The sequence below is a fragment of the Salvelinus sp. IW2-2015 genome, linkage group LG31 (assembly GCF_002910315.2).
Source record: "Salvelinus sp. IW2-2015 linkage group LG31, ASM291031v2, whole genome shotgun sequence".
Lineage (NCBI taxonomy): Eukaryota > Metazoa > Chordata > Actinopteri > Salmoniformes > Salmonidae > Salvelinus > Salvelinus sp. IW2-2015.
Window position 1 is genome coordinate 8335796 of NC_036870.1, and position 27426 is coordinate 8363221.

The following is a 27426-nucleotide window of genomic DNA, read 5'->3' on the forward strand; positions in this document are numbered from 1 at the left end:
AACAAAACCAAAATGCAAATGTCTCCAACAAGTTCGTAGAGTCACAAGCTTTGTGTAGTCATTGCGTGCTAGGAATATGGGACCCAATGTAGAATATGGGATCAAATGTAGAAAAATGTTGAAAGTATATTATTTTATATTAATACTGCTCAGAGAAAGAGATTTTGTTTAACAAGTAATATTTTTTTTCCTCAAAAAGGTAGGGGGCAAAATTATTGACACCCCTAAATATTCTTTTAAATAAAGTAGTCAAAGGTTTAGTAACCCTTGACTACTTTATTTAGAAGAATATTTAGGGGTGTCAATAATTTTGCCCCCTACCTTTTTGAGAAAAAAGGTATTACTAACAAAATATTTTTCTCAAAGCAGTTTTATTAGTATAAAATAATATAATTACCCAATTTTTGGGAGCATACAATATAGCTGTTCTAATGATTTATTTTATACAATCATTATCTTTATCAAGGGTGTCGATCATTTCGGACCCCACTATATATAGGGAATTGTAGGGTACCATTTAGGGAGTGTCAATAGCTAGTAGCAAGCTAGCGATAAACCTTGGAACAGAACCCTTGTCTTTCTGATGTGATGTTTCAGAGCCATACAGCCCAGCTGTGTGGGTGATGATGTTCGTCATGTGCCTCTCCGTGGTCGCTGTCACAGTCTTTATTTTCGAGTTCTTCAGTCCCGTCGGCTACAACCGCAGCCTGCAAAGTGCGAAGAGTAAGTCATTTATTACAGTATGGTCATTATTATTTCAGGTTATCACCATTGAAGCAATTGAAGTAGTCGTGATGAGTTTACATACCAGTGTGAGTAGTACCCTGGGGATGTTTATTTTCCATTCAATGTCCATTTCTCTCTCTCTCTCTCTCTCTCTCTCTCTCTCTCTCTCTCTCTCTCTCTCTCTCTCTCTCTCTCTCTCTCTCTCTCTCTCTCTCTCTCGCTCATTGTCTCTCCCACTCCCCCCTATCTCTTCCCCCCGACCTCTCTCTATCCAGAGACAGGGGGCTCTAAATTCACCATAGGGAAGTCTATCTGGCTGCTGTGGGCTCTGGTCTTCAATAACTCAGTGCCTGTGGAGAACCCCAGAGGAACCACCAGTAAGATCATGGTGCTGGTGTGGGCCTTCTTTGCTGTCATCTTCCTGGCCTCCTACACGGCCAACCTGGCAGCCTTCATGATCCAGGAGGAGTACATCGACACTGTGTCTGGCCTCAGCGACAAGAAGGTGTGTGAGTGAGGCCATTCTGATCCAAGGCCAAGATGGCTATAAATGTCTGTTTCCATAGCACAGTGATGCCTCAATTCTTCACACTTCTCCCAAAGTGTGCACTTGCACATTACCTGTCTATGGATTTAAAAGCATTGCATTGGGGAAGGCAGGGCCGGTTTCATGCGGGGGCTTACCAGGGCTGAAGCCCCTGGGCCCAGCACCTTAGGGGGCCCAAGAGGAAGCAAACAATTATATATGTTTTACAGTTGAAGTTTACATACACTTAGGTTGGAAATCATTAAAACTTGTTTTTCAACCACTCCACACATTTCTTGTTAACAAACTCTAGTTTTGGCAAGTCGGTTAGGACATCTACTTTGTGCATGACACAAGTAATTTTTCCAACAATTGTTTACAGACAGATTATTTCACTTAGAATTCACTGTATCACAATTCCAGTGGGTCAGAAGTTTACATACACTAAGTTGACTGTGCCTTTAAACAGCTTGGAAAATTCCAGAAAATTATGTCATGGCTTTAGAAGCTTCTGATAGACTAATTGACATAATTTGAGTCAATTGGAGGTGTACCTGTGGATGTATTTCAAGGACTACCTTCAAACGCAGTGCCTCTTTGCTTGACACCATGAGAAAATCAAAAGAGATCAGCCAAATGGTAGACCTCCACAAGTCTGGTTCATCCTTGGGAGCAATTTCCAAATGCCTGAAGGTACCATCTGTACAAACAATAGTACGCAAGTATAAACACCATATGACCACACAGGCGTCATACCGCTCAGGAAGGAGACGCGTTCTGTCTCCTAGAGATGAACGTACTTTGGTGCCAAAAGTGCAAATCAATCCCAGAACAACAGCAAAGGACCTTGTGAAGATGCTGGAGGAAACCGGTACAAAAGTATCTGTATCCACAGTAAAATGAGTCCTATATTGACATAACCTGAAAGGCTGCTCAGCAAGGAAGAAGCCACTGCTCTAAAACCGCCATCAAAAAGCCAGACTACGGTTTGTAACTGCACATGGGGACAAAGATTGAACTTTTTGGAGAAATGTCCTCTGGTCTGATGAAACAAAAATAGAACTGTTTGGCCATAATGACCATTGTTATGTTTGGAGGAAAAAGGGGGAGGATTGCAAGCCAAAGAACACCATCCCAACCGTGAAGCACGGGGGTGGCAGCATCATGTTGTGGGGGTGCATTGCTGCAGGAGGGACTAGTGAACTTCACAAAATAGATGGCATCATGAGGAGGGAAAACTATGGGGATATATTGAAGCAACATCTCAAGACATCCGTCAGGAAGTTAAAGCTTGGTCGCAAATGGGTCTTTCAAATGGACAATGACCCCAAGCATACTTTAAAAGTTGTGGCAAAATGGCTTAAGGACAACAAAGTCAAGGTATTGGAGTAGCCATCACAAAGCCCTGACCTCAATTTGTGGGCCGAACTGAAAAAGCGTGTGCGAGCAAGGAGGCCTAAAAACCTGACTCAGTTACACCAGCTCTGTCAGGAGGAATGGGTCAAAATTCACCCAATTTATTATGGGAAGATTGTGGAAGGCTACCTGAAACATTTGACCCAAGTTAAACAATTTAAAGGCAATGCTACCAAATATTAATTGAGTGTATGTAAACTTCTGACCCACTGGGAATGTGATGAAAGAAATAAAAGCTGAAATAAATAATTCTCTTTACTATTATTCTGACATTACACATTCATAATTCCTAAAACAGGGAATTTTTACTAGGATTAAATGTCAGGAATTGTGAAAAACTGAGTTTAAATGTATTTGGCTATGGTGTATGTAAACTTCCGACTTCAACTGTATATATGTATACAGAACAGAAATATAAACGAACTGAAATAAAAGATCCTGGAAATTTTCCATATGCACAAAAAGCTTATTTCTCTCAAATTTTATGGACACATTTGTTTACATCCCTGTTATTGAGCATTTCTCCTTTGCCAAGATAATCCATCCACCTGAAAGGTGTGTAATATCAAGAAGCTGATTAAACAGCATGATCATTACACAGGTGCACCTTGTGTTGGGGACAATAAAAGGCCACTCTAAAATGTGCAGTTTTGTCACACAACACAATGCCACTGAAGTTTTGAGGGAGCGTGCAATTGGCATGCTGACTGTAGGAATCTTCACCAGAGGTGTTGCCAGAGAATTGAATGTTCATTTCACTACCATAAGCCACCTCCAACGGGTTTTTTTTGCCACGCCAGCCCAGGACCTCCACATCCAACTTCTTCACCTGTGGGATCATCTGAGACCAGCCACCCGGATAGCTGATGAAACAGGAGTATTTCTGTTTGTAATGAAGCCCTTTTGTGGGGAAAAACTAATTTGGATTGGCTGGGCCTGGCTCCCCAGTGGGTGGGTCTATGCCCTTCCAGGCCCACCCATGGCTGTGCCCCTGCCCAGTCATGTGAAATACTATAGATTAGGGCCTAATGAATTGATTTCAATTGACTGATTTCCTTATATGAACTATAACTCAGTTAAGTCGTTGAAATTGTTGCACTTTGCGTTTATATTTTTGTTCAGTATTAGTATATATTTTTTTTTAAGTTGCAAAAAAAAACACAAATAAAATTGCATTATTTCTTGTAATATTGAATAGTTTTATCACACCACACCAGAGAGCATCATTTTGCCACAGAGGATCAATAGTTAATAAAAAGTTATTGTGGGTTTATTTTTTACCACACTCACATGCAGGTATCTGCCAAAATAAAGGAAACACCAACATAAAGTGTCTTAATGAAAATGGTGTTGGGCCACCAAGAGCTGTCAGAACAGCTTCAATGCGCCTTGGCATAAATTATACAAGTGGACCTAAACCATGCCAGGAAAATGCACCCCCACACCATAACATATACTTTGTATCTCTCGTTTACTCAAGTGTTTCCTTTATTTTGGCAGTTACCGGTATGCCTACAATCGGGAATGCTGCTATTTGGCCAGCATGCGTGCCAAATATACAGCTTGTTGCGTTGTGGCCATAGACATATAATCCATAGAAAGGTTTTATAACTTCTTACCCTTTGACTGTTAAACTAATGGGTACTCTAGCAATGGATGCCAGTCCAGACTTGAAATGCCGTCTATGGATTCTATTTCTATGGTTGTTTGCGGTTGTGGGAAAAACGTACCGTTTGGAAAGCAAATGCGTACTTCTGAAAAGTCTAATCTGTCAGTACAACCGATAGAAACACATGTTTCTCAACAACTCCCATTTCTTTTGCGAACACCAGCACTGTTTTTCAAAGTAGCTCATCATGAGATAGGCTATTGCCACGATGAGCGCATCGGCCATCACTGTGAGCAGGCTATGGCTTCATCTTTATCATTAGGTGAGACATTGTCCCACCGGAAATGTTATTATGTAGCCTACTGTAGGCAATGGTATATACACTATATATCAAAAGTATGTGGACACCCCTTCAAATTAGTGGATTCAGCTATATCAGCCATATCTGTTGCTGACAGGTGTATGAAATCAAGCACACGAGCATGCAATCTCCATAGACAAACATTGGCAGTAGAATGGCCTTACTGAAGAGCTCAGTGACTTTCAACGTGGCACCGCCACAGAATGCCACCTTTCCAACAAGTCAGTTCGTCAAATTTCTGCCCTGCTAGAGCTGTCCCGGTCAACTGTAAGTGCTGTTATTGTGAAGTGGAAACTTCTAGGAGCAACAACGGCTCAGCCGCGAAGAGGTAGACCACACAAGCTCACAGAACGGGACTGCCGAGTGCTGAAGTGTGTAGCATGTAAAAATCGTCTGTCCTCGGTTGCAACACTCACCATCGAGTTCCAAACTGCCTCAGGAAACAACTCAGCACAATAACTGTTCGTCGGGAGCTTCATGGAATGGGTTTCTATGACCGAGTAGCCGCAGGTCAGGCCTAAGATCACCATGAGCAATGCCAAGCGTCGGCTGGATTGGTGTAAAGCTCGCCGCCACTGGACTCTGGAGCAGTGGAAGCACATTCTCAAGAGTGGTGAATCACGCTTCACCATATGGCAGTCCGACAGGACGAATCTGGATTTGCCGGATGCCAGGAGAATGCTATCTGCTCGAATGCATAGTACCAACTGTAAAGTTTGGTGGATGAGGAATAATGGTCTGGGGCTGTTTTTCATGATTCGGGCTAGGCCCCTTAGTTCCAGTGAAGGGAAATCTTAACGCTACAGCGTACAATGACATTCTAAATGATTCTCTGCTTCCAACTTTGTGGCAACAGTTTGGGGATGTCCCCTTCCTGTTTCAGCATGACAATGCCCCCGTATACAAAGCGAGGTTAATTCAGAAATGTTTTTTCGAGTTCGGTGTGGAAGAACTTGACTGGCCTGCAGAGCCCTGACCTCAACCCCATTGAACACCTTTTGGATGAATTGGAACGCCGACTGCGAGCCAGGCCTAATCAGGCCCAACATCAGTGACCGATCTCACTAATGCTCTTGTGGCTGAATGGAAGCAAATCCCTGCAGCAATGTTCCAACATCGAGTGGAAAGCCTTCCCAGAAGAGTGGAGGCTGTTAAAGCAGCAAACGGGGAGACCAACTCCATATTAATGCCCATGATTTTGGATTGAGATGTTTGATGAGCATCCACATACTTTTGGTCATGTAGTGTATACACTGTACAGTTGAAGTCGGAAGTTTACATACACCTTCGCCAAATACATTTAAACTCCGTTTTTCACAGTTCCTGACATTTAATTCTAGTAAAAATTCCCTGTCTTAGGTCAGTTAGGATCATCATTTTATTTTAAGAATGTGAAATGTCAGAATAATAGTAGAGAGCATGATTTAATTCAGCTTTTATTTCTTTCATCACATTCCCAGTGGGTCAGATGTCTACATACACTCAATTAGTATTTGGTAGCATTGCCTTTAAATTGTTTAACTTGGGTCAAATGTTTCGGTAGCCTTCCACAAGCTTCCCACAATAAGTTGGGTGAATTTTGGCCCATTCCTCCTGACAGAGCTGGTGTAACTGAGTCAGGTTTGTTCGGCCTCCTTGCTCGCACACGCTTTTTCAGTTCAGCCCACAAATGTTCTATAGGATTGAGGTCAGGGCTTTGTGATGGCCATTCCAATACCTTGACTTTGTTGTCCTTAAGCCATTTTGCCACAACTTTGGAAGTATGCTTGGGGTCYTTGTCCATTTGGAAGACCCATTTGCAACCAAGCTTTAACTTCCTGACTGATGTCTTGAGATGTTGCTTCAATATATCCCCATAATTTCCCCTCCCCATGATGCCATCTATTTTGTGAAGTTCACTAGTCCCTCATGCAGCAAAGCACCCCCACAACATGCTGCTGCCACCCCCGTGCTTCACGGTTGGGATGGTGTTCTTCGGCTTGTAAGCCTCCCCCTTTCTCCTCCAAACATAACGATGGTCATTATGGCCAAACAGTTCTATTTTTGTTTCATCAGAGCAGAAGACATTTCTCCAAAAAGTACGATCTTTGTCCCCATGTGCAGATGCAAACAGTAGTCTGGCTTTTTTATGGCTGTTTTGTAGCAGTGGCTTCTTCCTTGCTGAGCGGCCTTTCAGGTTATGTCGATATAGGACTCGTTTTACTGTGGATACAGATACTTTTGTACCTGTTTCCTCCAGCATCTTCACAAGGTCCTTTGCTGTTGTTCTGGGATTGATTTGCACTTTTGGCACCAAAGTACATTCATCTCTAGGAGACAGAACGCGTCTCCTTCCTGAGCGGTATGACGCCTGTGTGGTCATATGGTGTTTATACTTGCGTACTATTGTTTGTACAGATGGTACCTTCAGGCATTTGGAAATTGCTCCCAAGGATGAACCAGACTTGTGGAGGTCTACCATTTTTTTCCTAAAGTCTTGGCTGATTTCTTTTGATTTTCCCATGGTGTCAAGCAAAGAGGCACTGAGTTTGACTCAATTGACTCAAATGATGTCAATTAGCCTATCAGAAGCTTCTAAAGCCATGACATAATTTTCTGGAATTTTCCAAGCTGTTTAAAGGGACAGTCAACTTAGTGTATGTAAACTTCTGACCCACTGGAATTGTGATACAGTGAATTCTAAGTGAAATAATCTGTCTGTAAACAATTGTTGGAAAAATTACTTGTGTCATGCACAAAGTAGATGTCCTAACCGACTTGCCAAAACTATAGTTTGTTAACCATACATTTGTGGAGTGGTTGAAAAACAAGTTTTAATGACTCCAACCTAAGTGTAGGTAAACTTCCGACTTCAACTGTATATATATTTCCTCCTAACATTGTACAAGCCGTGTGTCGCTTCATTGGCCTGGGCTATTGATTGTTTGAATTCAAGACCAGATTATTCTCAGTTTGTCAGTCAGAGTAGCCACTTATTTTGGTAATTTGTGTGGTATTAAAAAATATCCATCTAATGTCTTCTGTCATGACAATTTATGCATTGATCCATACCTAATGTTCCTCCCTCTCACTTCTCTCCCTTTCTAAAGATCTTTGTAATAAAAATGCAAGGAGAGCAGAATTCTGTTCTCTTTGGGGGGAGAAGAAGAAACTGTTTTTAAATGAGGTCTAAGGAAGTTGGGTGGACACCGGACAGCACCACGAGATGCAGACAAAAATCACAAGAACATCTCAAAAGATAGATGCTCAACTTGTTGAGTTGGTTTTGGGCAGCAATCTTTTCGAATGTTCTTGCATTTCGGCAGTTCTTTGATTGTTGACATGTCGCTTGATGTATTGTTCGACTGTCCAACTTCCTTAGATCACTATGCATGCATTATTTACGTTGTAATGTACTGTTGTCACTCAACTCTTACCCTGAATCCCCACATCAACCTCTAGTTCCCCCTCTATCCCCCCAGTTCCAGCAGCCCACTGAGCAGTACCCCCCACTCCGATTTGGCACCGTCCCCAACGGGAGCACCGAGGAGAACATCCGCAGCAACTACGCCAACATGCACAACTTCATGATKCGCAACAACCAGAAYGGCGTGGAGGAGGCCATCGACAACCTCAAGACTGGGTCAGTTTGTGTGTTTCTGAAGATGACACCCCGTTCATTTCATTGCATTCAACCAGGACCATGTTCATTAGGCACCAAACGGAAGAAAACAGCCTGAAACATGGAGGGACTACCTAGACTTGTCCAATAAGAAACGCTCATTATCGTCTTTCCGTTGTAAAACATTTTTTTAATAGGTTTTCTGTTGTGTGCCCTAATGAACATGACCCAGCATAGCAGCCTCTTAGCAACAGTTATCTCCTCATGCAGTCCTGTCCTACTGTATGTGTGTTTATGTCTCTGCTGGGGTTTATAGTGCAAACTACTGTATGAATTATGCTTACATTAGATAAAACACACACACACTTATCATGTTGGAAGCATTAGAGTAGACGTAACAAGTTGTGCGCCTCAGGCGGAGGAGAGACACTTCCCCAAGACGACTTGACCACCAGAAGCTTAGTCCTCACCCGGACTTGACGTACCGTGTTATTAAACCTCACATTCTCACTTATCATTTCACCCTCATCCCCTCTTCTCTTTCTCCCCTCCCTCCCTCCCACCCTCCCTCCCCGTCAGTAAACTAGATGCCTTCATCTATGATGCGGCTGTGCTAAACTACATGGCGAGGAAAGACGAGGGCTGTAAGGTGATGACCATTGGCTCGGGCAAGGTGTTCGCCACCACGGGCTACGGCATCGCACTGCATAAGAACACCCGCTGGAAACGCCCCGTGGACTTGGCCCTCCTGCAGCTGGTGGGAGACGGTGAGGAGAGAGAAAGGAGTGGGGGAGAGAGGGGTTGGGGACAGGCAGGAGAAGTTGATAAATGTGCTGGCTTGTTAGTGGCAGGCTGGCAGCATCAATCTGTCTCTGCTTTTAGTGGTGGATTGAAGTGAGGAGAAATAAACACTGTCCTGCAGTTCCTTCTGCTTAATTCAGTTGAATGCTGTTCACATTCACGGTTTTACAGTTTGTCCTGCATACTGTACTTTGTACAGTAGACCTACATACTACAGGTACCTGCCAAATTAAAGGAAACACAAACAAAAAGTGTCTTAATAGGGCGTTGGGTCACGTCGAGCCAGAACAGCTTCAATGCACCTTGGCATAGATTCTACAAGTGTCTGGAACTCTATTGGAGGGATGCGACACCATTCTTCCATGAAAAATTCCATAATTTGGTGTTTTGTTGATGGTGGTGGAAAACGCTGTCTCAGGCACCGCTCCAGAATCTCCCATAAGTGTTCAATTGGGTTGAAATCTGGTCTGAGACGGGTATGGCATATGGTTTACATCGATTTCATGCTCAACAAACCATTCAGTGACCACTTGTGCCCTGTTGATGGGGGCATTGTTATCCTATGGGGGCATAGCCATGGTAGCCAAAATATTGGCAAAAAATAATGGTTTGCCCAGCATTTGTATGCATGACCCTAAGCATGATGGGATGTTAATTGCTTAATTAACTCAGGAACCACACCTGTGTGGAAGCATTTGCTTTCGATAGACTTTGTATCCCTCATTTACTCAAGTGTTTCCTTTATTTTGGCAGTTACCTGTAGGACTTAGAGTAGTCCTACATACTCTGTCTTTACAGGAAGCCTGCCATACTGCAAGACAGTCAATTCATGTTGAATGTTGGATTTATTGGGGTTGGTTGTGACCCAGATTAAGCCTTAACACGGACTTCAATGGTGATTCTCTATTTAACATGCCTTTTAGTCCATGAGTACTTTAGGCTTAATCTGGGTCTGTGCAATCACCCCCAATACATCATAAAAGGTCTTAAAGATTCCATATATGTGTTCTCAAGTACGGTATCATACTTTGCTAATGTTAAAATCGGGGACTCTTTTTTTTCTTTGTAACTCATCTTTATTTGACTGTCACTCATTTGTTTCCGGTTCTGTGATTAGAAGGTGGTGTTATTCCTTCGGCTTGTGCTGAGGATGTTGCACCTCTGTCTAAGCTCAGAGAAGCTCTATGTGAAGCCCTGAGTTTGGTCACGATTAAGGGTTGAATGTGAAAGAGAGCGGGGGGGGGGGGGTGGAGGTGTTTATTGAAATATGATGAATGAGATTAGGAGTCTGTCACAGTTTATGATCACGCAAATTAGCATCAATTGTTTAAAACACAACACAGTTGTCAGTGAAGTATCGTGACTTTCGTGGTCTAGCACTATGTACTTGACTTTTTCCACTGACTTTGCTGATAGATCCTTTATGGGGGGAAAAATGTACTTACTATGACTGTGGTTGTCCCACCTAGCTATTTTAAGATGAATGCAATGGGTAAATCACTCTGGATAAGAGTATCTGCTAAATGACTAAAATGTCAATGTAAAAATGTAATCAGAGAGATCACTTTAACTCCTGACTGTGAGTTCTTTACTACACATTCTTGGAAGAATATTTTTGTTAGGTAGATTCTCTTTTATTTTGTTTTATTGGAGTGGATTATGACATTCCAGTCAACATGGTTCATTCATGTTTTTCTAATCCATGTAGTTTGGGCTTTACAATGGGATTTCCAACACAGGGCAGTTAACCTAAGGTTAATATAGTTGAATGTTTCACTGTTTTAACTCTGATGACCAGGGATTTTAAAACACACTTTAAGTAGCTACTCTTACAATGCAGGGTGCTTTAGCCGTCAGACGTGGCTGTCATTTCAATACATGTTGTCTGCTCTCCGCTGAGCACAAACTCTGGGTTTTCCTCCATTTTTCCTTCACAGTGTAACAGTTGTTTTTGATAAATGGAACTAATGGTTTGTGCTGGGAGTCCTATTAGTGTCCGCCACCTTTCATCTGTCGAGGTCACTCTTAACACGGGAGACTCTGTATCCAGGCCATTTCCAACTTCCATCAAAGCTATGCAGCTTCTCTCTCTCCCCCTTTCCTCCGGCTTCCCCCCTCTCTCTTACACACACACACACACACAGGCTTACTCTCTCACATTCTCGCCCCCCCCACACACACTATTTTCTCAATTTTCAGCTTTCTTTTTGCCATCATACAACACCTCTGAGCCAGACACACTTTCACCCCTCTTCCTCCTGACCTCTCAACTATTACCTTCCTAGCTTCCCCCTTAAGGTATAAAACAATGCCTGTCCCATAACAACGGCAGATAATCCCTCCTTGTAGTTTTTTTTTATTTCTCTCCCATCTCCTCTTCTCCCACCGTCAGATGAGATCGACATGCTCGAGCGCCTGTGGCTCTCGGGGATCTGTCACAACGACAAGATTGAGGTGATGAGCTCCAAGCTGGACATCGACAACATGGCGGGGGTCTTCTACATGCTGCTGGTGGCCATGGGGCTCAGTCTGCTGGTTTTCGCCTGGGAGCACCTGGTGTACTGGAAGATCAGGCACTGCCTGGGCCGCTCCGGTGGCATGGACTTCCTATTGGCCCTCAGCAGGGTGAGTTACTGACTGAATTATAGTGGTAGTAGTGATGCCCCCTGGTGGTGGTAGTGGTGGTGGTGGTGGTAGTGATGTCCCCTGGTGGTGGTGAAAGGGAAAGGGCTTGGTGCATCAACACATCACAGGCTATGTTTGTACCTCGTTTTAAAAGTGACCCAGTTTTCTCCAAGATTTCAGAGGACATTGTGTTTTCTTACTGCTGCGTTCTACGTCGACGTTCCGGGATCTCTCCGACTGTGACTCCCGCTTTCAATTTCACCGAATGTTGATTCACGTGCTCAACGGGCAATGTTGATTCATGTCCATCAGATTTCTGTCCTCCTGATAAATGAGATTTAGTGGGATGACTCTTGATTTTCAATAAGACATATTGGTATTGAATGATTCTTCTTTAAGTAAAGGTGACAAGGCTGTTATGATTTACATGGCCCCGCCATACAACACAATTAATGGTAGCCTATCAGTCTTTTAAGGCTGTAAATTACCTGCATTAGAACTGTCACAAGTTCCTCCTCCGCCCTCATTAGTATTTTGTGGTCAGTTGCCTCCTCTCCGAGAGTACAGAGCAGAGCGAGATTGCATAGACGGCATCCGCCATATTCATTGCACGTCACATTTTATGCTAGAGAGGAAAGAAAGGACAAATGATTCTCTTTGAAAGAGTCAGTTCTGACTTACTGTTTGACCACTGCACTAGGAGCTCCAGAGTGCGCAGCACACTAGGGGGTCATTTAGAAAGAGCAGTTGAACTGAGCTTGAGTGCACCGTAATTGCAGACACTGAGGTAAGTGTATGCAGACCTCTATGGGGACACATTTCTGCTACATTTCTGCCACAACTTATGAACCTATGTAACCTAGTTTTACGAGACTTTACGAGACTTGCGTAACTTTCAGTATCAATGTTCTCATCTAGAGATACTGGGATGTGGAGTTTGATAGCTGTATCCTAACTAGCTTCCCCTTCTATGTCTACACAGGGTATGTACAGTTGCTGCAAGTTTGAAGATGAAACCGTCTCTGGAAGCCTCAGAAACACACTTCCCCTATATCAGAGTGTTCCCACAATGCCACCTCCACCCCAATCCCACATCTCAGCGGCTGTAACCTGTAACACTACTCTTGCCATGGTGCAGCAGCAGCAGAGGCATCATCACCAGCAGCAACAGCAGCATGAGCAGCAGCAGCAGCAACAGCAAGCATACAGCATGCTTCCTGCTGGATCTCCGCCAACTACTGGGTACTCTGCAATGGCCCTTGGGCCATCAAACAGTCCCCTTTTGGAGGGTCCCATGCCGTGCTCCACTTTTCTGCCTCGCCATGACCGCAGATTGGCTGTGGTAGACCGCTGGAACCGTCCCAAGCCCAGCACGGACAAGCCGATTGGTGGCAGCGGTGGGATCCCAGACATGGCACAGTTTCAACAGGGCTTGCCCCCTCATTGGGCTGGGGGAGCCYGTGGAGGGGACGGMYGRCTGGATGAATACAAYCGATACTATGGCCCGATCGATCCAGAGGGCTTAGGGGCAAATGCTGACCCACAAACAGGTGGCTCTCAAACCCCCAAAARMAACCAGAGGGGYACAAAGTCCTCAGGAATGCCWKGYCTACCTTCTAAAGGACCGCCCCCTGGGCACTTAATGTCCAAGCCCCCTCTACCGCTCCCCTCATCCCCACATCSYCCGCRATTTTGGAGAAGAGGCAGCCTCCCMAAAAGAAAGGGCTCCGGGGGGCCTCTGTATGAGAACATCCTCCCCRTGGGGAGAAGAGGGGGAGGGCGGTACGGKGCAAGGGATGGAGGTGGCAGGCGAYGCCGTRGCCCTCCCCCACTCCCWTTGCCTGTCCCTGTCMCGTCCCCTGCCCWCACTACRCCTACCACTCCRTCTCARTCCGRCCTCTACACCTCSAGCTCCTGCTCCTCCACCTCATCKAGTTCATCCTCGTCCTCATCCTCCGTCTCCCTCTCACGGTCCAACTCACCCTCATCCTCCACCATCACATACACATCGTCCCAGAGTTTTAAGTACAGGGCTGGCAGTAGGGATGTCGAGGACGTTTATGACTCTGATGAGCTGATAGAGGAGTCTAGCCTCCTGCTAGGACGGAGAAAGGGCAAATCCCGACGCATGTCCTCTCGCTCACTGCCTTGCAGTCCACCCCCTCCGCCTGTACCACCCCGCAAGCCTCGTCTACAGTATGAGAGAGAGAGGGCTGGGAGCCAGCTAGCCCAGCTGCAGGAGTGGTGGACCTCCTGGGGTGAGAGAGAAAGACTTAGAGGAACAGGAACCAGGGCCGAGGGGAAGGAGGAGAAACGGCATCACAAAGACAGAGAAAGGGAGAGAAAGAGAAGGAAGAAAGGCCGGAAGAAAAAAAAGAGAGAGGAGAAGGAGAGAGAGCGGGAGCGCAAGCGGCATAAAGTGAAGAAGAAGAAGAAGAAAGAGGAGAAGGTGAAGAGAAGAGATCGGGGCAAGCGATCAGAGCACGAGGAGGGAGGTGGTGAACAGAGAGGGCAGCTCAAAGCGATAACGCAAGAGGCCTACTCCTCCTACCCGGCTCTGAGGCGTGACTCTATGAGGAAAAAGAGTGAAGGTTCTATCAGAAGTTACGGATGGGATATTCCAAGGGATGAAGASAGGAGAGAMAGKGAGGARAAGGAAAMAGATGATGGAGASGACACTAGAGGCAAGGAAAGYKACAGAAGTCCTRACTCTCGCCACAGGCATGCAGYTAGGCCTTCCAGTTCCAGCAAGCAGTACCAGAGCRCCAGWAAACCCTCAACCMCTGTCAAATTCTGGGGAGCYGGAAACCCATCSTCAGAGARTCCTTCATCTGCATTTCTYCCACTGATCCCRRTCTCYTCCAGGCGCAGGAGTAAGGGTTCAGATAGAGAGGCCCTAGGGAAAGAAGGGGAGAKGCGCCCCCTGTTGGGCAGGAACGAYAYAGTGGAGGTTCACTSCAAAGAAGGTRTGTCGTTTCATGAGTGGGATTCCGAAGATGATGATGAAGATTCCGAGGAGGAACGGAGAAAAGTGGAGCAAGAGAAGAGACACAAGAGAAGACGAAGGACCGCATCAGAGTCCGAAAGGGAAKGRGATAAGYTGGTGGGCATCTACTCKGACGACGACGGCTCCTCGGGAGAATTRGGAAAGTTCGAAAGGTACTGGGAMGGTCATGAGGGTAGYGCGGTTGGGGGKATAGGAGGGGGAGGTTGGTTTTTCGGCACTTATCCCGCCAGAGAAAAAGCCGGCAGCATAAACAGTAGGGATGGCTCGTTATTGGGCCGTGGGGAGGGATGGGGCGGAGCAGGGGGAGCAGGGGAAGGTGGCTGGGGATCAGGTGAAGCCTGGGGTTCAAGGAGGATAGGTGGTACACAGTGGCCTCCACCTCCATTGACACCACCAGCTCCTCGAAGATACTGGTCCGTGGACAAGCTTCCCGTGAAGGAGGAGAAGAAAGAGAAACGGAAGGACAAGGACAAAGGGCGAGGTGATGTGGCTTGCAACTGCCAATCTGCCCTCGAGCATCAACACGCTCACTCTAAATGGGCCAAGGTGAGCTCTCGTAGCCAGGAGGAGCTATTTCTACACTGTCAACGTTTCGGGAGCAGCGCCAATTCCAAACGGCATTCCTTCAAACCCGACCGGACCCAGAATCAACCCAAATCGGGAAGCCAGTCCAACCTCAGCATCCAGCGAACACAGCGGACGGACCGCATTCGGCAGTCCTCTACATCGCAAGCCCTCATCCCCTCCCTCCCTCCACCAACACTCCCAGCCCTTCCTGCCCCTCCTTCTGCATCCCATCCCATCCACGTCCCTCTTCCCACCTCGTCCTCTTCGGTCTCATCTCCCTCTGTAGTATCCTCCACCCCAGGCGCCCCCCAGCCGTCTTCTATGGCTTCTGCTAGTGCCAAACTCCTGTACCAGAGACTGCGCTCAGTGCCCCAGCCCCAAAGGTTACAGTCACCTCACCTGCCCCTCAAGGCCAAGAGCCTCTGCTCACGGAGGGGGTCCGCACACTTCTCCAGTGTGGAGAGCGAGGTGTGAGGCGAATCATAGACACCTACCTGGGTAGGAAACACCGACCTATTCAGACAACCTTGGGTCATGACTGTTTGGCAACCGCAGTTTTGTATCTCAGCCCCCTGTAACTCTTGCACAACCCCCATTGTCCAGTCAGAGGGAGTGCACAGCAATGTCATGTTTACTGGGGCTCTCTTCATTCTGGTCAGAGTATCTGTACGACTACATGTGTTGTTGGTAAACTGAAATTGGTGTCAGAAGTGGGATCTCCGAAATGGGGGTCGTCCTCCTGACACGGCCGTGTCTTTGGGTCTTGAAGTGAAGTGGTTATTATTGTCAAATTTATATTTGCTCTTGAGGGCTCAGGTACTCATTCATAGACCTCCCTACTGAGGGCTCCAATGCAGGAACATTTGACTCACATCCCTGAAACATTAACCTCCAACGTTCCTTTACCGAACGGTTTACACCTCACAGGCCTGTGAAATCTGAGGGTCATAGTTGTGTACGTTCTATGTTTCACGTTTAGGGAGAATAGAATAGTAGCTAGCTCTCTCGGTTTTCCCCATTCACCCTCTCAAACTCATATTTGATGTTCTGTGTCTGTGTTTTACCGTGTTTGTATTCTTGACAACAGGGTAAGTCGACTGTGACTGATCTTATACTGTGCCAAACTTCAGCGGAGCTTACATACAATGCTGTTTCATTGATACCACAGGTACTCCCCCATTCATGACCCTCTTGAGCAATACATTACCTGCACACCAACAGTTCATGCATTTTATATTTTAAAAAGGTTAGTTTACTATATGTGTTATTATAATATGAGACAAATGTATTAATTATGACAAAATGTAAGCACTGTGCTGTACTATACTGGGTACAAGCCAAATGTTTTCAACTACCTAACGTCATTGGCAGCCTTCCCCCCCCCCATAAGACAGAATGTAGCCTTGACCTAGTCTGCTGCAACTATGAAGACACTATAAGATTGTAGCATTTTGGGGGGGGGGGACTAGATGGAATTGTCGGACATGTGGCCTCACAGGTGGTCAGGATTCATTCTCTGTGTCCCAGTAACGATGTCAACATGATAGGTGCCTAAATGATGCTACCAGAGATGCGTTTGTGAATCCGTAATCAAGAGCTAGCTTGCTCAGAGCAATTTGACGGGAAAGCTGATACCTGCACAGTCAGATGTACTTTCAAATCAGCCAGTTTCCCACCAACCTTTAGCATTAGCATTAGCATTAGCAACAGGAAGTTGAATAGCGGAGAGTGAACACTGTTACGACTTTTTGTGTGTGTTGTCAGTAACCCACAAGGCTAGTTCCATCTTCTCCATATAGTCTGTTTAGCGCATTCATCTGCCAGTGACTGCATCTGAGCCATAATTCAGCTGAAGAAAAAAAAGAGTAACCTTAGTTAACACGAAGTTGTTGTGTAAAGTTTGTCTGCATTTCTTTGAATATCTAGATATATATCGCATATATATATATTTGTGTAGTTGGGTAGCATTAGAGTAATTGTTGTTTAGCATCTTGATATGGGGATATTGTTTATCATTCCAGTGCCATTAGATAAGATATGAATGTTCCATGTGAAGGAAATATCTCCTTTTTCACCCACAATTGGGAGCGCTCTTTGTTGCTAAAAGTATAGGTTTTTATTCTTAAAACCTAGTTAACCCAAGAGCGGTAGGAACACAATGGAAGCAGTGCTTTGCTTGTTACAATCAACAGCTTGCAAGAATCCAATGACGAGGCTAACCCGTGGGCGAAATGTTACCTGCTAAGGTATTTGTACCACAATTTAACCGAAATCTCTGTCCCTTGTCCTTGTCTATTTGTTGTGTTGATGAGTGTCTGCAATTGTAAACCGTTCTATTTTTTATTAAGTATCTGTGAATATTTCTTTCATCTCAATAATAGCATATCTATATATAATAATATATTTCAAAGATAAGATCTTATCTGTTAAGTTTGTCTACTAAATTTACAGTATTATCTAGGAAGCTGGCTTTTTGTCTGTCTTACCTGGTCTCAAAACCCAGTGAAATCAGAGACCAGAACCTGACTGTGTTCTTACCGACCATCGACCACGATTAGTTAACAATGATATTCGCGATGTGACGAAGGTGTGTGTCTGACGACCGTGTCACTGTAGTAGTGTAAGTTTGGGCCTTGGCTGTAACACGTTATTAATAACCATTATATTATATTATATTAGGTATTTTTACCAGGGCATAGTCTGCTCAGTAACACCAATGAGATACTGAGCCTGGATTTCAACTGTACCAATGAGTTGAAGTGTACAGCGACTTCTTTAAACACCGAAACTCAATGTGGTCTAGCGGGCAGCAACAGGCTTTTTGTTGCGTCATGCAGCAGTATACTATCTATGGTGAGCCATACCAGGACTGTGGCGTGTGTTCCCTCTCTGCGAACCTGCGTCTGTCGTGCTGAACTAAACAAAAAACACACTGTGTTCCTCCATAATAATCCCCACTGTAGTGCCCCAGTCCAGCGCTGTCTCCGTCCACTAACCGTGCTGTCTTTACTCCACACTGTGTCCAGACGGACTTGCACTGCGTCACTGTGTGAGAATCATTGTGTCATACTGGGGCAGAACACAGTGGTCACGTTGGGCTGCCGCACCACTGGAAAGACAATACTGTGCTGTACTGCAAGCAGAACAGAATAAAAATAATTTTTGTATTAAAACCTCTTCCCCTCATTTCCATTTTTCTTTGGGTCGGCGTCACAGAAGCGGGTGCGGGAGGGATGATTGGGAAAACGTGGAGCGAGTGATAAATCTGTCCACAAATCTCAATGAGGACATGTTGTGCAGAAGACAGTCTGTCCTTAGAAAAGTACAACGGTTTTATCACAGCGAGTGACACTGTAGTGGAGAGACTATAGATGAGGTGTTCTCATTCACACACACAGCTGCAGCCCATGGTTAGGGTCCACGTCCAGTTCAATTCTTTCACAGGTCAAGTTCATTTGTCCTATTGCACAGGAACACACTGTGTACACATTACAATTCAATTCTTACTTGCAGGTTCACCTCTCAACAATGCAACTAGAAAGGCGGTTCGTCGAAGCTCACGTCCAAAGTGTTGACTCAAATGTGTTTTTACCATGTACCAGCTCTGGACTAGGAACACTCACACACACATACCAATGTATACGTGAGCTCGTTAATGCCAATAACACATTTCATTGAGATGGAACCCCTCAGCAGGAGCATTTACAGTGCAGTGCATTGTTACGAGTTAGCTAGGGCCATCAATAAACACCTTAATGGATGTTGGTTGACAGCCATTTTGTGCCAGAGTGCCTATCTTCCATCACCCCTCACTGCGAGAAGGTCAGTTATCACCCACCCAGTTAAAGTGAAAAATGATTAGATGGATCTGTATAAGATATTGTAAGAGCAGGAATGGGATTTTGTTTTATAAGGGGTACTGGTATAAAATATATTTTAAAATTTAACATTATTTCCTCTGAATATCGAATATATTTATGTTTATATTGATTTATAATTTGTTGTTTTGGTGCTCCATTCCGTATCTAGGATCTACTGTATTCACATTTAGCCTTTTACAGTGCATTCGGAAAGTATTCAGACCCCTTTACCTTTTCCACATTTTGTTACGTTACAGCCTTATTCTAAAATATATATCTTTTTTTATCCTCGTCTATCAACACACAATACCCCTTAATGACAAAGCAAAAACAGTTTTTTAGACATTTTTGCAAATGTATTCAAAATAAATAACTTCATCACGACATAATTATTCAGACCCTTTACTCGGTACTTGGTTGAAGCACCTTTGGCAGCGATTACAGCCTTGAGTCTTCTTGGGTATGACGCTACAAGTTTGGCACACCTGTATTTGGGGAGTTTCTCCAATTCTTCCCTGCAGATCCTCTCAAGCTCTGTCAAGCTGGATGGGGAGCGTTGCTGCACAGCTATTTTCAGGTCTCTCCAGAGATGTTCAATCAGGTTCAACTCTGGGCTCTGTGTGGAAAATGTGGAAAAGGTCAAGCGGTCTGAATACTTTCCGAATGCACTGTAAGTGAAGTAATGGATGTGCATGTAGCCTATTTCTATTCCATTACTAAGGTCCTCACTTTCTGATGCAATCATCTGACAGACTTGGTATTCAGGCAGACAGTCTTGGTGTGAGAGCCACAATCCAAGGCGAGGCAGACGTGATGATCTGCCAAGAAGATAGGCAACAATGGCAACTCAAGGCGAGCGCATGTCTCAGTAAGTGCTTGTGTTGTGCCTTTCACCATAATCGCCCCTTAAAATTCTCAGAATTGTTTTTACACTGCAATTACACTATACAATACAATTGTCCTTTATTGCAATACAAAAATTATATCACCCCTTAATTTCACTAATATTGAGAGAGTCTACACTTAATTAATTCACAGCATGTTTATTGTGTAACATATGTATGTAATGAATGTTAATGTATTCTATTCTATGTATAGATGACAGAACACCTGTCATATTGTCTGAACAGCCTGTTCACTCTCCTGTTCCTACTAGACAAACTAGAACAGACACCAGGCGAAAGTAAACCCTGATTGTGCCCAGGAGTTAAGAGGCAGGAAAACAGAGAGAGACACGCACATTAAGAGGAGAGGGGAAAAGAGAGAGAGAGAGAGACACACACACGAAGAGGGGGAAATAGAGAGAGACACGGAGAGGACAGGGAAAAAGAGAGAGAGAGTCACACACACGAAGAGGAGAGGGGAAAAGAGAGAGAGTCACACACATGAAGAGGGGGGGAGAAGGCTAGAACCCAAGAAAGACATGGAGAGAAAGGGAGAGGGGGACTTTGACAGATAGAGAGAAGGGTTTAGAGTCATGGGGGAGAGAAGGGCTTAGAGACATGGGGGAGAGAAGGGGGGTGGAGAGGTGTAAAGAGCATCCTGTTGGGCTGTATCACTGCTGTATCATCTGGTACAGCAATTGCACCGTCCGCAACCGCAGGGCTCTCCAGAGGGTGGTGTGGTTAGCCCAACGCATCATCGGGGGCACACTGCCTGCCCTCCAGGACATCTACAGCACCCGGTTTCATAGGAAGGTCAAGAAGATCATCAAGGACCTCAGCCACCCGAGCCAAGGCCTGTTCACCCTGCTACCATCTAGAATGCAGAGAGCATACAGGTGCATCAAAGCTGGGACCGAGAGACAGCTTATATCTCCAGGTCATCAGACTGTTAGTCACCACTAGCCGGCCTCCACCCAGTACCCTGACCTGAACCTTAGCCACTGTTACTAGCCGACTATCACCCGGTACTCTACCCTGCACCTTTGAGACTGCTGCCCTATGTACAGAGAGTCATTGAACACTGGTCACTTGAATAATGTTTGCATACTGTTTAACCCACTTCATATGTATACAGTGTATTCTAGTCATGGTTCATCCTATATAAGTACTAATGTACACACCTTTTGCTGTTCATATATTGTCCATGCTGTCTATACACACCATATACGGTGTATATTCCGGACTGACATTGCTCATTCTGATATTGCTTAATTTCTTAATATAACTTTTTGGATTGTGTGTGTATTGTTTTGTCTTGCTAGGCATTACTGCACTGTTGAAGATTTTTACTCCTCGTCTACCTAGACTTCACACATGAAAATGTTATATTCTGTTGAATATACTCCTTTAACCTCTTTCTTTTCATATATAGGAGGAGATAAAATTGGAACCAATTGAATAACATTTATAGTGTAATTAAAGAAACTAAATGAAATGAACATGTGATGGCCAGACGAGCCGGTGGTCATTGACTATGTATGAGTCATAATAGTGGTCTGCTGTTCTGCAGCACAGTCCTCCTCACTCCACCAGAGGGCAGCAGAACCACCAGAATGGGACCTGGGAATCCCCACTTACTGTACTGACCTAATGCTAATAAATCAAATTAGTGTTTCGATCACTAATTAGTAATTACTATCGTAGCCCTCTCTCCTTTTGAACTCTGATTTTACTAAGAGCGGCTTCGGCTGCCTTCACGACCCACAAGCACCAGCGCCTTCGGATACGTCGATGCTCTTGTGCTGTCCGAACACATTACATCTCATTTGGTGTTGGGAGTTTGTATGTATGAAAAACGCGGCGGAGGGTGCAGTACTCTGTTTCCGCCACCACGGAGCAGGGGGGTCCTCTTCTGCAGCAGAGCGTGGTGGTTGCCAGTGGAATGAATCACTCACCATACGCATATTCCTGGAGAACTGCCGGCGCACGACGGCGATGAGGCTAATTTCAGCCCCGTTCCCATGCCGCCTGGACGCCTTCGAAGGATCTGGTCAACGCCGCCACTGAAATGTTGCCGACTCAGGCCCAGGACTATATCGATTTAGATACAGAAGTGATCATACATTTGGAGTTAGGTACATTTTCTCCTATGCAGGAGGAATGGGGGAAATGGGGAGGTAGAGTAGACTACAGCGTCAGATGGTAACAGTCACAGAACGATCCAGTGCTGTGCCCCCGGATAGGGTCTCACTGCGCCACACTGAGAATATGAGATGCGGAGGACCAATGAGGACGATGGTGGGGTGGGAAAATGTGACAATGAGAGATATGGAGAGTGCGTGCATGAGTGCACATTCTGGCAAGGAAGAGTGTGTTTATGCAGAACATGTGTGTGTGCATGTGGCAGAGGGATAAAGGGGGGATATTGTGTGCATGCACAAGTATGTGTGTGTCACAGGAGGTTGGTGGCACCTTAATTAGGGAGGACGAGCTTGTGCTAATGACTGGAGCAGAATGGTGGAATTGTATCTATTGAACAAGTGGTTTCCATATGGTTGATACCATTTAATTTGCTCCATTCCAGCCATTATTATGAGCCGTCTGCCTATTATGAGCCTTCCATTATTATGAGCTGTGTGTGTGTGTGGTGTGTTGTGTGTGTGTGTGTGTGTGTGTGTGTGTGTGTGTGTGTGTGTGTGTGTGTGTGTGTGTGTGTGTGTGTGTGTGTGTGTGTGTGTGTGTGTGTGTGTGAGAGAGTGAATGGTGATCATGGGTGTTATGACTTTTTGTGTGTGTGTGTGCAGCAAGAATCAAGACGTATTAGAAGTGTGTGTGTGTGGCGCGTGCACATGGCAGGGGGGGAAATAGTGTGTTTATGCAGAGGAGAGTGTGATGTGACAGAGAGGCGAAGATACTCATTGTGGGCTTGTGTTCAAGCTAGAGAGAGTGTGTGCAGAGTGTGTCTGGCCATGAGCATGAGGCTGCTGGAGAGAGAGAGTGAGGTGATTGATGATGAAAAGTAATATGTGTGTGTTTTAACAGGCAGTGGTAGAGTGTGTACTCTGCAGTGTGTGTAAAGAAAGTGTGTGTGTGTGTGTGTGTGTGTTGTGTGTGTGTGGTGTGTGTGTGTGTGTGTGTGTTGTGTGTGTGTGTGTGTGTGTGTGTGTGTGTGTGTGTGTGTGTGGTGTGGATATATTTACATAACAGACAACGAAACCGAAACCGAGTGTATATGTTCTGTATGCAAAATACTCAGCATACATACTTATGTAGCAGATGTCTCCTAGCAGAATAAAAATAAAGGCCCTTCGCAGTCAAAAACGCGATTTTCTGGTGTTTTATATACATTTCCACACTATGGGGTTGGAATAATACTCTGAAATTGTGAAAATGATGATAATGCTGTTTTAGTGTAAGAGCTGTTTGAAAAGACTGCCTGAAATTTCAGCCTGTTTCGGTGAGATGGAATTTCGACCTGCCTGGTGACATCACCAGGGGTGGTAAATTAGTTAATAGACCAATAAGAAAGAGAGTTCCAACCCCCTCTGCCAATAACAGGTCGTTTTCAGATTTCCCCTTCCCACTAAGACCACACCCAGACAGTCCTAGCAAAATTCTTGATTGAGAAATTGCTCTTTGCTAAGAAGCTGTTTAATTATTATTATTATTTTTTACCATTTTAATTTAAAACAATCACAGGAAAGTATTTAATTGTTACCCAGAAATTATTTGATATTGAGATCAAAACGGCTGCATTGGGCCTTTAAAGTTAATGTCCCAGATCAGCAGTCCTGGGAAGGAACTCAAGCATTACACACATACTGTATGTACTGTCCTGTATACGACAGAGAAATTGAGAGTGTAGGAAGGATAGATAGCCACACACTGTCGAAAAACAAGGAGAAAACCAAAATAGACGCTCAGATGCATAAATCTATCTTTTTTATTGAGGACGTGATGCCCTAACGAGTGGGAAAGGTGCAATTGACAAATCATCGTCAGTGTCATAGCGAGGAGTGGACACACATGGCTCATTGTAAAAGGCTTGCCAACTACATGAAATGAAATGAGAGAAAATGTATATACGAAAGCAGAGAACGGAAGACTGATCATCCCTTGCTGTCCGGTAATATGGGGACAGTAGTATGGGTAATATATGGGAACAGGTAGATAATGAGGGGTACCTTTTAACCGTTGGTCTCATAGGTGTTCCCCCTTTTAATGTTCAATGCTGGCACACTTCAGTGCTTTAATTAACCAAATGAATTTTCAAAAGGAGCCTGCGTCTCCTAACAAGGCCATTAACAGTCATGCGCTGGGGTGTTTAACAAGAACAGATTGCTCTTGCATTTTGACCTAAAGCGAGTTACATAATGTGTGTGTCGGATACGTGAGTGTAAAAGAGAGTGTGTGTATGCGTGTGTGTGTCGGCGAGATAGTTATCTAACGATTGATTACATCTCACATTTCTTCGAGCCACCTCTGTCATGACATACTCCAAAGGATGTTCATAATATATCTTCATGCTCACTGATGTGATGACATTGACACATCAATCTATTAATCAGACCTGAAATCTAAATGGTAAATACTTTTGTAACATGGCATATATGAGTATTTTACTACCTCAGCCCGGAGGCACAGTCCATAAGCAGTCCATAAGATGCCTCTGTACCTTAGGAGCAATGGTTTGAGTCCCTGTTGCAGCTCTCTCTCACTCTCACTAAATTCTTGTCAGTGGTGGGATCACTCCGGTGGTCTCAGGAGGCAGTGGAGAGGGTCTGGAGCTACTTTGGAGGGACCATTCACTTTTTCCACAAAGATTTCAACTAATTTAGTCAATAAATGTTTTATTTTATAGTTCCTTTTCAGTTGGTATTTGACTGGTGTGGTAGCAAGCACTACTTTTTGGCGTAACCTTAAAGAATTCAACACAATTGGAAACTGTCTCGTACCAAATATTTGAATGAACTGCAAAGTTGGAATAATTATTAGGTCATTTGAAATGCCACGTACACCACTGGAGCAGTAGCTAAATGAAAGACCTTCAGAAAGATCTACATGAAGACTTTCCTAAAAACTGGTAAGATCTAAACAGCCACAGACGGCAAAGTGAGGACATGGGTCATTTAGTCCTCAAAGACACACTGGATATCAAAGTAAAGACATGGGTCAGTGAGTCCTCAAAGACACACTGGATATCAAAGTAAAGACATGGGTCATTGAGTCCTCACAAGCACACTGTACCGAAGGCCTTCAGTAAACGTAAACACCTAAACAGCCACAGATGGCAGAGTGAGGACACGGGTCATTGAGTCCTCAAAGACACACTGTAAGGATGGCAAAAACGAGAACATGGAATCCCTATGTCTTCACGATCCCACACATGGCAAAGTGAGGACTCAAGCCTCTAAGTCCTCATAAACACATGTGGAGCTCCAAAAGGCTTCTGTCACAGATGTGCCTGAGCTGAGTAGCTAGCGGCTAAAAAAAAACACAGCTTCCCAGAGTACCTCTCATCTGCACAGACAAGAGTCCCTAACTGGGTCATAGGCCAAAACCACTCTAACAGTCCCTTAATATTCCTCAATAGCCCTAATGTATGTTGCCATTGAATCCATATGAATCCAGGTGCATGGAAGTGCGTTAAGGCAAAACATCAGAATCAGATACATATGGATGGGTCTGGATATTATATATAGAGAGAGATGGAGAGGAGTCAGTCACATTCACTGCCAATGCCCTGTAGGCTCCTGCACCTTCTGCCAAGAGAACATGACTTCTGGGGCTTCTGCCCAACGCGGGAGGAAGGAAGTTGCTGTGTGTTGAAGGCTGTTTTTGATGGAAATGTGTGGCGTGTGATCTGTGTGTTTGGTCATGTGTGTCCCCCATGTGGATGCATGCATATGCTTAGAAATATTTATGTCTTGTGTGTTCATTTCTGCTAGACAGTATGTACACTATCTGTCAAAAGTTTGGACACACCTACTCTTTCAAGGGTTTTTCTTGATTTTTACTATTTTCTACATTGTAGAATACTGTGTTAGTGAAGACATCACAACCAATAAATAACATGTATGGAATCATGTAGTAAGCAAAAAAGTTGAACAAATGAAAATATATTTGAGATTTGAGATTCTTCAAATAGCCACCCTTTGCCTTGATGGCAGCTTTGCACACTCCTGGCATTCTCTCAACCTATATGGGCACAAGGAGAGACCCAGATGCAGACACGGGAGGCAGATGGTTTGAGTCTTTGATATTTATTAATAATCCAAAAGGGGTAGGCAAGAGAATGGTTGTGGACAGGCACAAGGGAAAAACCAGTTCAGAGTGCAGGAGGTACAGTGTGGCAGGCAAGCTCGAGGTCAGGGCAGGCAGAATGGTCAGGCAGACGGGTACGGAGTCCAGAAAACAGGCAAGGGTCAAAACCGGGAGGACTAGCAAAAGAGAATAGAAAAGGCAGGAGCACGGGAAAAACACGTTGGTTGACTTGGAACATACAAGACGAACTGGCACAGACAGACAGAAAACACAGGTATAAATACCCAGGGGATAAATGGGGAAGATGGATGACACCTGGAGGGGGTGGAGACAAGCACAAGGACACGTGAAACAGATCAGGGCGTGACACAACCAGCTTCATTAGGTAGTCACCTGGAATACATTTAAATTAACAGGTATGCCTTCTTAAAAGTTTATTTGTGGAATTTCTTTCCTTCCTAATGTGTTTGAGCTAATCAGTTGTGTTGTGACAAGGTAGGGTATACAGAAGATAGCCCTATTTGGTAAAATACCAAGTCCATATTATGGCAAGAACACCTCAAATAAGCAAAGAGAAACGACAGTCCATCATTACTTTAAGACATGAAGGTCAGTCTATCCGGAAAATTTCAAGAACTTTGAACGTTTCTTCAAGTGCAGTCGCAAAAACCATCAAGTTCTATGATGAAACTGGCTCTCATGAGGACCGCCACAGGAAAGGAAGACCCAGAGTTACCTCTGCTGCATAGGATATGTTCATTAGAGTTACCAGCATCAGAAAATGCATCCCAGATAAATGCTTCACAGAGTTCAAGTAACAGACACATCTCAACATCAACTGTTCAGAGGAGACTGTGTGAATCAGGCCTTTATGGTCGAATTGCTGCAAAGAAACCACTACTAAAGGACACCAATAAGAAAACGAGACTTGCTTGGTCCAAGAAACACGAGCAATGGACATTAGGCCGGTGGAAATTTGTCCTTTGGTTTGACGAGTCCAAAATGGCGATTTTTGGTTCCAACCGCCGTGTCTTTGTGGGTGAACAGATCATCTCTGCATGTGTATTTCCCACCGTAAAGCATGGAGGAAGAGGTGTTATGGTGTATGGGTGCTTTGTTGGTGGCACTGTCTGTGATTTATTTAGAATTAAAGGCACACTTAACCAGCATGGCTACCAC

General features: G+C 44.6%; 1 protein-coding gene across 1 annotated transcript; it reads left to right on the forward strand.

Moving 5' to 3' along the window:
• The first annotated feature begins 605 nt into the window (after positions 1–605).
• LOC111955475 (uncharacterized) lies at positions 606–18800 on the forward strand. Its single transcript, XM_023975700.2, has 6 exons — positions 606–723; positions 1002–1231; positions 8100–8260; positions 8819–9006; positions 11433–11665; positions 12648–18800. The coding sequence occupies exons 1-6, from the start codon at positions 624–626 to the stop codon at positions 15711–15713; spliced, it is 3978 nt and encodes a 1325-aa protein (XP_023831468.2). The 5' UTR covers positions 606–623; the 3' UTR covers positions 15714–18800.
• The last annotated feature ends 8626 nt before the right edge of the window (positions 18801–27426 follow it).